At 50.9% G+C, this 12040-nt stretch overlaps 2 protein-coding genes across 2 annotated transcripts; both read right to left on the bottom strand.

The window, feature by feature from the left end:
- Positions 1–21: 21 nt before the first annotated feature.
- Positions 22–1838, bottom strand: LOC108153739 (alpha-(1,3)-fucosyltransferase C). Its single transcript, XM_017283869.2, has 2 exons — positions 690–1838; positions 22–626 (listed from the first exon to the last, which is right to left on the bottom strand). Exons 1-2 carry the CDS (start codon positions 1619–1621, stop codon positions 125–127), a joined length of 1434 nt encoding a protein of 477 aa, XP_017139358.1. The 5' UTR covers positions 1622–1838; the 3' UTR covers positions 22–124.
- A 4242-nt stretch (positions 1839–6080) lies between these two features.
- On the bottom strand, positions 6081–8098 carry LOC108153746. The gene is made up of 2 exons (XM_017283876.2): positions 7718–8098; positions 6081–7666 (listed from the first exon to the last, which is right to left on the bottom strand). The coding sequence occupies exons 1-2, from the start codon at positions 8080–8082 to the stop codon at positions 6094–6096; spliced, it is 1938 nt and encodes a 645-aa protein (XP_017139365.2). The 5' UTR covers positions 8083–8098; the 3' UTR covers positions 6081–6093.
- Positions 8099–12040: the final 3942 nt, after the last annotated feature.

Raw genomic sequence — 12040 nt, 5'->3', positions numbered from 1 at the left:
AAAGAAAAGAAAAGAGAGAACTTAACTCGAAACAGAACTGAAGCGAACGATGCGGCCAATTTGCGATCGTTGGTAATTATATTTGTGTTTGCGGTTTCTGTGGGGATCCGGGCCGACGGCTCTCCTAAAAGCTGGTCGTACGATTGGGGCAGTGGTAGTGCTGCCACCAATTGACAAAGGAAATGGCAGCGGGATTGGCCACGGGAGCGGGGACTGCTGCTGTCGTCTGGAGGGACTGGGGCTCCTCCTGTGGCACCTCCTGGGGATTCAACGGCTGTGGCTGCGTCTGCGACTGCGACTGGGGCCGATGCCGCTGCTTGAGCAGCTGGCACAGCGAGCAGTAGGGCTCAAGGGTGGAGCGCAGCTCGTACTTGGAATGCCACCAGAAGAAGCGACGGTAGAGCTCCGGCTGGGCCATCAGCGCCTTCAGGTGCGCCACCAGATGTTTGGGCGATGCAAAGTCCCGGCTGCTAATGTAGGATCTGGGCGGCACGAGATTCGTCAGATTTCCGCCGCCAATCAGGACCGGGACCATGTATTTATCGAGTGCCTGATAGAAGTGCGGGTGCACATAGTCCGGGCAGGAGCTGGGCTCAAAGATCAGCATAAAGTGATAGCCAGTGCAGCTGTAAGGGTATGATAAAGGGTATCAGCCATGGATGGAAGGGAGGACCCACTCAAGGACTCACTCGTGATAGCCCAGACAGCTCTCGTGTGCCTCCAGCTCCGCGTACTTTCGCACCTCCATCAGATAGTAGCTCTGCGCCATCGTGTGCTCATTCACGTCGTACATCATGTACACCGCCAGCCGATCCTTTCTCTGGAGCTGCTCGTGAATATCGACGATCATCGGGGAGGACATTTCGTCGGAGAAGTTATCGATCGGCTCATCGAAGACATTGATACGCTCCGGCTGCCGAAGGCGGGTGAAGTAGTACTCGGACCACACCAGATCCGAGTCCAGGCGGTAGCTCATGGTCAGGTTGAAGGGCGGCCTCAGGGTGGGCATGGGATTCTGGGCGAGGCTCAGGGGAGCGCTGGCAGAGAACACCACCAGGTGGTCGGGAGTGTGCTCGACCGTCTCCAGGCCCTGCTGCGAGTACGGCTGATCGGCGTTGAAGACAATCGCCGCGAAGGGATCCCCATTGTAGTTCCGGTTCCTGGTCAGCACGCAGCCGCACTCCATGTGCCCGGGCCGCTCCCAGTTGGGGCCCTCGTTCCACAGCAAAATCACCGTGTGGTTGGTCTGTTTGAGCCCCACCTGACTCCTGTAGAAGGGAATGATGGCGAACAGCAGGCACACCGTCACCACGATGCTTATCATCTTCAGCATACTCATGTAGTACTTGGGCGTCCTCCGGTAGCGCAGCAGGTTCTGGCGCGTCACGGGCGAGCGGCGCGGCGGCGGCAGCGTGTCCAGGTCCGCATCGGTATCGTCTCCGTCGGTGGTGTTCTTGCGGTAGGACTTCTCCTGGCTCTGGCCCTTGGGCGAGTCTCCACGCAGCTGACGCGGCAGGAAGCTGGGCCTGTCCTCCATTTCCCTCTGGAGCTGCTGCGGGTTGCGTCGCAGGCTGAGGATCTTGTCGACGGGCATAATGCCCCCCTTTTTGGTTATTGGCATTTTGTAAAACAAACAATTTGGTAAACTGATTCAGAAATGTGTAAACGAGCTCTCCTTCGACTTTTAGAAACGGGAAAACTTGTGCGAAAAATTGGAACTGCTTCAAGTTGTGGGAATTTCGAGGGAACGATTCGATTTGACTGAAGGTTTAGTGCGGTTTACTCACTCTGAATGAATTAACGAGTCGAATGCTTTGACTTGTAGATTGTGGCATGCTATGGGGCTCCTTTTTCTCTTTGGAAAGGTTCTCTTGAACGTCAAAAACACATCACAACATCCAGAGAAAAGGCTCCTACTTACACTTTGATTTGAAATTGTACACAGAGAGTGGAAGGAAAGTGTTTTCACCTACACTTTACCTTTCTAATGGAAGCATGGGATCTAAATAGATGGGGAGCCCATCTTCCCGTTGAGATGAATCGAAAATCCTACGCCTCCGTTGGGACACGGAACTACAACTCACCCACAGCTAATGGATACATCGATCTCGACACTGCCACCGCCGAGCCCAAGATCACCTTTGGAGCACTCCTTTAACCAAATCAGAGCTTAATATTTACCCTAGGGTGCTCCTTATTTAAGGACTGTGATATTCTTCACAAGATCTAGACATTTCTCTCTCATTGTAACCTGAAAATAGACGTACTGTCATCGGCGTGCCATCATCCAGCCGAAGGCCGCAGCAGCCACCTGTGTTGGCCTATATTTTGCGAATATAAAATAAAGGATATTTCATCTTTAAAATAATAGAACTTCATAACAGTTTCATATATTATATTTATTTGAAATTATCTTACATTTTCTTTAAATATGGGATTCATTGAAAAGGCTTTTTGATAGATTTAGGTTTAAATCTAAGTGAGTTCTGTTTAATTTCACTATATTTGTGCTTAACAACCGAATATCTCTCTATTGAAAACAAGAGTCTTGAGTATTTTACTCATATCGGCGCGAGCGAATGAAGCGCGTGAGCCGGGGGTTGCTTAGGGTGTATTCCTCTTGCCTACCTTTCTCTGGATTTATGATCACTTTTCTATTGGGGAAATCGTTTGGATTGTTTCTTAAATATCTCAAAAATATTTCAAGAAATTTCTCCTATCCCTTGAAAGTGTTGTCCTACTAGTGTAATTCCTAAAAATCAAGCAACAAGCTAGAGCCGAGCCCAAAGTCCTGCCAAAAAATAGCCAATTGATTGCCTCGGTCGCACAGAGAGACACACACTTTTCCATCAATCCGGAGTCGAATGGCTCCTCTCCCCACCTGATGATGATTCCCATTCGCATTCCCATTTCCGATTTGCCACTTCCATCGTCAGCCGAAAAACAGGAACAAAGTAATCAATCATTTTGCGCCAAAACCATCAGAAAACATGACAATCTGCCAGCAAAATTTGCGTAGCCGTTTGCCAAAAAAGGGGCGAGGAGGAGGTGTGGGAGGAGAAGGCGTGGGAGGAGGTGTGCACGTTGGATCCATCCATCGATGATGTATCACTGCAATTTCCATTTCGCAGTTGTTTTTTCAGTGTCTCATTTCGAATGCGTGCCGTGCCGCACACACACGCACGCCTCGAAGGAGAGGATGTGGCATGGCAGGGGCACAGTGTGTCTGAATGGATAGTGGACGTGCCGGGCCTCTGCCGAACGCTGTCTCAATTACGGGGAGTGAGCAGGAGACGGCTCCCCCGCACACCCTTTGCAATTTTCCAATTGACAACCATTTAAATGTTACGCATTTCATGTTAACTTCCACAAAACGTGACTCCAGAGAAAAGGTAGGAGACTCTGGCCCGAGAGGGAGGCCAGGGAGTGACAGGACAGGCAGCACGTAGCAACAGTCTTTGTGGGGTTGTAAATTGCCGGGCACATCCATCCGATGAGTTATGAAAGTGAAATGGATTTGTGATTGCGCCAGACGCCAAGCCAAAGCAAAAAGAGAACTCCTTAGAACAAGACGACCCCAGACAAACGCAAACACCGAAACAGGGCCCTGAAACATGTATAAAATTTAATTATTCCAGCGAATCCCGCGCCAAACAAAAGAACCATTTCGAATGCATTCTGTGGCAGCCACAGCCACAGCAACAGCAACAGCTCCGGCAACAGCTCCAGGTCCACTTTGGGCCTTTGGTCCTGTGCTGTGCTGTGCTGTGCTGTGCTCCTCCTGGATGCGGCTCACCTTCGCGCAAGTCAAAAGTCAGAGGGAGAATGGAATTGAAATTCCATTGTGAATATATATTATTTTTTGGGGGCGTTACCGCTCAGTCTGAAAACTACAACAAAAAAAATGCAATAAATATGCATATGAGAGAAGTGCTGCCCGCCGCTGCCTGCTGCTGCCTGCTGCTGCCTGCTGCTGCCTGCCGCTGCTGCGGCCAAGGAAAAGAAGGAGAGTTATGGGAGCCCAGCACACGATTTGAATAATTTGGTTCCCACACTTTTGGCCACAAAAAATATTGTTGCCCCATCCCCAGCCCCAGTCCCTGGCTGAGACTCCTCCACAAACCATTTTTAATTAAAGTTATTAATAGGTTCCAAGACAGAGAGAGGAACAGTCTCCTGCCAAACCACAAAATCTCCCACTCTCTCTCTCTCTCTCTCTCTCTCTCTCTCTCTCTGTCTGTCTCCTGTGATCTCTCGTGACTCATGGCAGCTACTTAGTTTTCGGGGTTTGTGCCCCTGGAGGTGTCCTTAAGTCCAACCTAAGACCTGGCAACGGCAATTAAATGCCGCACACATTGTTTTTGGTGGCAACTGCTTAATTATCCCGAGGAACAGCCCAGCCGATCCCCTTCGATCCGATCCCGATTCGATTCGATTCGATTTTGGACAAAAGAACCGCCAGAGCCGTCGACTTGCTTGATTGGGAAGCAACAGAGAAGAAGGCCCGAAAAGGAGCTGCAAACGAATTAACATGTAATTATCTCAGCTTCGTCTGGAATCGTATACCATTCCACTTCGAATCGAAACGAAACGAATCGCCGGGCGACACCCAGACCAAAAACAAACTTGTCTCTCGGCCTAGACCTAACAAGGAGCAGGCGTAAAGATCCTCAAATGCAGGCAGAGGAAGAGCCAGAGCCAGAGGCAGAGCCAGAGGCAGAGGCAGCTGCCTCTTGTTGCGTGCGTGCCAGTGCCGGAGCCGTGCCGTGCCGTGTTCGGGGTGTGTCTTTTTCGTTGGTTCTTAAGGAGGATTCCACTGACCACCCGCGCTCTGGCGAGGCAGGAACGGAACCCGTCCGATGGCGATTCGATGGCCAAGTGGCGCTAAAGTTGTCAGTCCTCTAAACCCTAATTAGGTGTTATCTACGACCCAAGCGCGCCCCTCTTTTTTTTCGTACCAGTATGTGGCTGGATGGCCATTGATGTCCACCGACACAAGAACTCCGAGGGAAGAGGGCAAAACACACGAAAAGTGAGAGAATGTTTCTGGAATGGGTAGCAGTTTATACACGACACAAGATCTCGAAAGACCTCCAAAGACTTTCACTTCCATTGAGTCATGGATGTCGCATGGATGTTTTTTCGGTGGGAAGAAGGGCGCCACTTCATTCATCAGGGAAATGCTGCAATCCATCCATCATCTCTGCTCTGACACAGTATTTTCGGTGATTATCACTGCCCGGCACTACAATCCCCCCGGGGGTAATCTTTTTTGGGCGGGGGGCAATTTCCCCGGCGACATTTTGCGCACAATTGATGGCAATTGCGGCGATCACCGCCGCGGATGACACATCACATGCCTGCCCCAAAGCGGATGCCGGCAATCAGTAGAAAAGCAGAAAAGCAGAAAAGAGCAGACTGAACCGGACAGAGGCTGATTGAAGCCGAAGCCGATGCCGAGTGACCTACTCTCTGAGCTGCAACTGCACAAGCTAGTCCAGATATTAGATAAATTAGATGTCAACTAAGGTAAAAATAAATCTATTTGAGCTCTTTTCATGTTACAAGTGTCACGCGTCATGCAGAAGAGCCCCCCCGTCACTGAATACAAAGTATGTTACAGCAAATTGGATAAACCTGATGGAAGCTGTGTAAACATAGAGCTGTCTAAGATCCGACGATCATTTCGGGACTGATATTTCGAGACACGTATCACGCGTCATGCAACAGATCTCCTCCGTCACTGCATTACTCTATGAATACAAAATATGGCAAAAAATGGGACAAAACTGATTTTAACTGAGGAAAAATAGAGCTTTCCAAGATAAAAGAGTCTTTTCGGGACTAATATTTCGATGACATGTATCACGCGTCATGCAGAAGAGCTCCTCTGTCGCTATTTTACTCTGTCTATGGAAAAAAATTTGACAAAACTGATGTAAACTGAGCAAATATAGAGCTCTCTAGGATCCTACGATAATTTTGGGATTGACTTTTCGATTACTTCGAGCAAGTACTTCGACGCGTCATGCGCAAGTGCACCTCTGCTGCCTGAAGACCATCCAAAAAACAGAAAAGAGTACAATCGATGCTTCATTTATGTTTCTTGGCGCCTTTTTTGCAAATGCAATACTTTTTCACAATGGGATCGTCCGTGCACTTGGCCGTGTCCTTGTACGAGTTCTTGCGACTCAGCTCGTCGACGTTCATTGTGAGAGCGTTGTTCTGTGGATTCCACTGAACGGTGGCCTCGAACTGCGGCTTCTTGGGAACTGTCGAGAAGTTCAGGATGTAGAATTCTTCTGCGGCGTCTGCGGTCTTTTCGCCCAGGATCTGCTTGCGATCCATTACCTTGACCGCATTCAGCTTGAAGTTCTCGCAGAAATTGGTGAGTTTTCTGGCCACCAGATGCTCGTTCATCTGCTGCACCACAGCACGCGCCACTGCCTCGTAGTGGGTGCGGTTCGTGACCGTTGTGGCGGGGTGGCAGGTGCACCATTTCTCGGTGATTCCCGCCGCCGAGCAGCTGCGGTTCTCGGGGAGCTCGAAGAACAACGACTGGCAGCTGGGACACTTTTTGGCCTTGAGTCTGGGGTCGAAAGCCTCCGGCGAGGCGGTGTTTAGCTGCAACAGATGCTGCAGGGTCATGTGCAGGTCGTAGTTGGACGAGAGGCGATTGCGATTCTTCCGGAGATTCGCCACGTAGTGGGGATACTTCTGGTGGAACCAGGGTGGCGCGTACAGCCACAGCATGGGCAGACGCTCCTCCAGGTAGCCGGAGCTGGTGCGCGTTCGAATATCGCCGAAGCGATAGCCATGATCGCTCACCAGCAGCACAATCGAGCGCTCGAAGAGCCCCAGTTTGTGGAACAGCTGCAGATACTCCCTCAGCAGATGGTCCATGGCAGCGGCGCCAATGAAGCTGTTGTGCGTGAAGCTGTTGCTCCAGAAGAGCCCGAACATGGGCGACCTCTGGAGGAAGCGCTCTATGAACTGAACGGCAAAGTCCCACACGTAGCCGGAGCTCATGTGGCGCCCCACACAGAAGACGGTGCCGTATCGACGCTCCAGCTTGAGGGTCTTCTCGATGGCCCTCACGAACGGACGGAGGTAGTGGTCGACCGGTTTTCTGATGAATCCCGGCTTCTGATAGTTGAACGTGCTCAAGGACTCGCAGTCCTCCGCGTAGGCGGTGGTGTAGCCCGCCTCCTTGAACCGCTGCCAGATGTAGTTCAAGCTGTCGATGTAGCCCTTGACCTTGAACTTTTCCCCCTCAAGGGCCTCCACGTGGTTGTCGCCCGTGAGAAGGGCCAGCAGGTTGGGCATCGTGTTGTCGCCCACCTTGTTGTAGCCCTCCATCTCGAACCAGCCGGGAACATCCCGGAGAAAGCGCAGGACCTGCGGCATGGTGCGACGCAGGTTGATGCGCGAGGTGGAGTCAATGCCCAGGATAATGACATGCGGCTTGGGCTCCTCCTCGTCTTGGAGCAGGCGAAAGGCGCGCACCAGGTCCGCGTAGCTCAAATGATCCTGGACGAAGGTCAGGGCGTCCTTTTGGGTGATTTTCGACTTGTGGTTCTTGTTGTTGAGCAGGCAGCGCGTGGCTATGTACTCCACGTCCTTGGGCAGCAACAGATCATCGGGCAGGGGCATCATCTTTGACATTCTGCGGGATACAGAGATACAGAGACGTATCTGAGAGATCTGTAAGCCCTACTTGTATGTATTGTCGGGTTCTGTTGCATTCTCGTCCCTGTAGATCTTCTGATAGCCACACTCCAGTGTCACATTCTCGTTGGCCATCTTGCTGGCCAAATCGCCCCGCGTGTGCACCCGATACTGCTCCAGCCTCGGATCGTACTCGGCTGTCACCAGCTCGCTGTCGTTGTGGCAGGCCTTTCCCTTGTCCTTGGTGTAAATCGCCATCACGTCGCGACTGAAGGGATCCACGTAGGGCATCTGGCACAGTGGACTGTCCACGTAGTACTTGGGCATCGGTGGCTGTGCCTCCGCGGCGGCACCAGCACTTGCCACGAGGCTGAAGAGTGTGCCAAGTGGCAGCACCACACACATGAGATTCATGATTGAAACTGGGGAACCTTGGGACTTCCATCTGCAAGAGATCTGTGGAGCGTGAAACAGTTTCCAAAATCGAAATTTCATGGCGAAAGAGAGGGTCGTTGATGCCCCTTTGGAAATTGTTCACCTCTAATGGAATATTCTACAAAGTATTCTGCTTTCCATTCCCACTTTTTCATTGATTTTCATTAACTGAGGGGCACTGCTGCATGACGTGCGTGACTCGTTTAACCAAAGAACAGAACATCATTCCTGAATGGCTTAGCTTCCAAATTGAATCATCTGTACCTACTATTATTGGACTTCTTGACACCCTTTTTCTTGGTACTCTTCTGTAGGGGTTTACTGGGCGCTGGCTCGTGCGCTTAATATAATTTTCCATGCTTTTATCGCCAGTCTCTTCCGCGCTCCAAAGTGCAAATCAGAGGAAAATCCAAAAGACTTCCATAACTCACTCTCGCTCTCTCTCTCTCTCTCTCTCTCTCTCTCTCTCTATATATCATATTCCGGGCGTGGAGTGGAGTGCCATGCCCCAGAGGACGCTGTCCGCAGCATTTGAGACATGGGCAATTATGTAAATAAGTCGGAGGCGCCTCTGTGCCGAAGGACACAATGCAGGATGACCGCAAAAATTATTGCCGGCCATTTGGCCAAATGAATGCGTGACAAAATGCAGAGAGAACCAAAAACAGGGCCCAAGGAGACACAAAACAGGAGACACACAAGGACAATGGGCCGCTGGGACCGGACCGAGGCGCAGCGGGAGTGGCAGCGAGGTCAAAGGTCAGGCCGCGCTAATGTTGTGCTAATTGCGATTGGAAAACGCGGTGAAAACAGTGTCTGAGGCGCCTGGCGCTGGCCTAATTGAAGTGTCCTTCAGCCAAAAGGATGATTTACAACAGGCGCTAACAGGAGTGGAGGGGGAGGGGGAGGGGGAGAGCCAGAACGAAGGAAGGAAGGAGGTAGAAGACCATCATCAGGTCATTGCCAACGAAAGCAGCATCCGAGACCACCCGTGTGCCCCGGCAGATCAGGCTGCTGCTCGAGCATGCAGCATCCTGGCCGGAGGTCCTTGGATACCCCAGAGTGGGGATGTCTGTTTGGTAACTCGATCTCTGGCGCACGCGTGTCCCGCTTAAGGCATCATCATCGTCGAAGCATCGAAGCATCCAGAGGATCGGCGGACTGGCGGACTGGCGGACTGGAGGATCGGAGCATCAGTCGGGCCAACGGCTGTGATCTTTTCGGCCAGCAGTTGGAGCCAGGTGTGATATGTGTAACTGGATCCACTCGAACGTTGATCTGCTCCCTCGGGTTCTGTTTCTGGAGGCATATGCAAAGTGGACCACCACTGTCACTGGCGGTGCGGAGGGGGTGGGGGGGGGGGCACTGCCACCGTCTGCTGTTTGCTGAAAGCTCATTTGTCATTCTCTCTCTCTCCCTCTCGCTCTCGCCTGCCCGTTGACTGTTTTTGCTGGCCACCAAAGTTGATTGAAATTTTTTGGCAATGACCCCTGCAGCAGCCCCCGTCCCCGGCCAGAGAAGAGGCAGCTGCCACTTGCGCTGCTGCTGCTGCTGCTGCTGCTCGGCAGACTGGAAGCAGCTGCCGCCTGGAGGCAACTACCAAAAACTTCACCCACTGGCCGCCAGATCGACGAAGCGTTAAAACGCACACGTTGACAGCTTTTTCTGTGGCAGGCAGTGTGGCAGTTGCAGCATTTGCGCCGCTGCTTGCTTAATGTGCGCGATTTCTATCTGCAAATATAAATTGTAATTATTGCATTGTGCTGCAGTGGCAGTTGCGAGTTTCTCTTATCGCCAGGAACCATCGCAAGGTCTGCAAACAGCAAACAGCAACAACAAAAAATTAACAAAAAATTGCAAATGAGTGTCGAAAAGCAGCGGCTCGGCTCCCCCTCGCAGAGCAGACGCCGGGCCGCCGCCACTTGATTGTCTGTCAGGCCAACTTGCAACATGGCTTTGAGCCGCATTCACCTGGCATTGTTTTTTGTTTTTTAACCCTGTAACCCTGTTTCTTGTTGTATGCCCTGTAGGAGTGGATCCAAGGGGTATATACGGGGTGTCATGGGCGGAAGGAAGAGCATCTTCCAGAAGAGAATGGATATGGGATATATTTACAGTATTTTCACTGGACTGCAACTCCTAGAAGCAACCCGATTTGGTGGCCACACTCTTGTTGATTTTTAGCATCCATGTCTTTCCTTTTTTGATGCCCATCCAAGTGCCGAAAATCCCTACGATTCGGTTAGTATTTCCCCTATTTGTTGCTCCACTCCATTCTGCACTCATTCCAGGCCATATTTCCTCTATTAATGGGCATGTTTCAGTCGTATTGTTGACTATTTTGTGCCTCAAAAGGGGGTGGCGTCTACTGGGAACGAGACAAAGCGAAACAAATTGGCCAACTTTTATTGTTGCTGCTGCTGCTGCTGCTTTTTCGCGCTTTAACACTCTGCTGTGTGTGTGTGTGTTTGTGTGTGTGAGGTGTGGGGTATTCATAAAATTGATGATGACGATGAAGCCCAAGAGGAGGCAGGGTGGAGCAGGGAGCAGGGAGCAGGGAGCGTGGAGGAGTGCTCTGTGAAATATTACCTTGGCTTTTGGTGACGACAGCTGCCTGCCACTGCCGCCGCCTGCAATGCTGCAGAAGGGAATAAAGAGAGGGGTAGAGAGGGAGGGGAGTGACCACCCTGTAAGCTGTAAGAATCCCCCCAAGAAAATGTTTGAAGAAAATACATTTTAATTACTGCTCTGCTGGCTGTCTGTCTGTCTGTCCGTCTTTCTGGATGTCTGGCTGCTACGCTACGTGATGAAAAGTGATGAAAATTGCCCCAGCAATCGACTGCACCCGTGGCGATCATCCATCCATGCGCGCGCGTTAATCAATAAAATTGTGGAACCTCCAAACATCGACAGAAATGCAACCTCAAAGCCAAACCCTCCTCCTCGTCGTCGTCGTGGCGGCTGCTGCATCCAACGGTGCGTATGAAATTGAAAATCCGACCACCATACAAGGCGCCCCCATGGCGCGAGAGGGGAGAGCCACACTCCTGGATGGCCATGGAGATGGGAGATAGGAGATGGGAGATGGAGCCCCTGAACCTTTGATTTATCACTCATATTCGTGCAGGGCCAAGGCAAGGGGTACGCTGGGAGTCGATCACAGTCGGCACAGTCGGCAGAGGCAGGCACTCCACTTGTTTTCGAGTGGATTATTAACTGCGGCATTGATTGATGCCCCCCCCACACGCACACGCACACACTCCATGGACACACCTTCGCCTTTGCCTTGGAAGAAGGTCTCTTGGTGTTGGTGTTGGTCTTAGCCTTAGCCTTAGCCTTTGCCACGGTCATGGCCTGTTAATTGAAATATGTTTTGTGTGGCTCTCAGTGGTCTCGCCGGCCTGTGGTCTGTTGTCTGTTCAGATCAAAGGGGTATCTGCGCTGGCGTTCGAATGATGATTTGATTAATTCGAATCGGAATAGAAGATAAAGATGATGCAGATGCAGATGCAGATGCAGATACAGATACAGATACTCGTACAGATGCTGTCGATGATGGGGATCTTTTTACTTTGCTTTTTTTCTGTAATTAAAACATTTTCGACAAAAACCCCCCAACACAAGCAACAAAATGTTCTGCAACTTTGATGAAGCCTGGACAAAAAAGTGAACAACTTTCGTTTCCTCCTGTGCTCCCCTCTGCTCCCCTTTTGCTCTCCTCTGCCCTGTGACATTTCGGTTGTGTCAACTTTTTCTGTGTGACGGTGGAAAATAAAACATTAAACAATCATAAAAATAAATACATTTTCCCACACTGAGTGGAAGAGCAACAGCAACAACAACAACAGCAACAGCAACAGCAACAACACCATCAACAAATAATAAAAACGAGAAGCAGTCGAGAAACTTTTGTACTACATGGAAATGTCATTCGCAT

The sequence above is a fragment of the Drosophila miranda genome, chromosome XR, assembly GCF_003369915.1.
Source record: "Drosophila miranda strain MSH22 chromosome XR, D.miranda_PacBio2.1, whole genome shotgun sequence".
Taxonomy (NCBI): domain Eukaryota; kingdom Metazoa; phylum Arthropoda; class Insecta; order Diptera; family Drosophilidae; genus Drosophila; species Drosophila miranda.
Note: the sequence above shows the minus strand (reverse complement) of the source record. Positions and strands in the feature narration are given on the sequence as shown.

What these genes read in the sequence shown, in the direction of transcription:
- LOC108153746 (XM_017283876.2), bottom strand. Translation starts at nt 8,082, where the DNA reads ATGAATCTCATGTGTGTGGTGCTGCCACTTGGCACACTCTTCAGCCTC. An exon ending in GAACCCGACAATACATACAA is followed by an intron (nt 7,667 to 7,717) that starts GTAGGGCTTACA and finishes TGTATCCCGCAG; the next exon opens with AATGTCAAAGATGATGCCCC.
- LOC108153739 (XM_017283869.2), bottom strand. Translation starts at nt 1,621, where the DNA reads ATGCCAATAACCAAAAAGGGGGGCATTATGCCCGTCGACAAGATCCTC. An exon ending in AGCTGTCTGGGCTATCACGA is followed by an intron (nt 627 to 689) that starts GTGAGTCCTTGA and finishes ATACCCTTACAG; the next exon opens with CTGCACTGGCTATCACTTTA.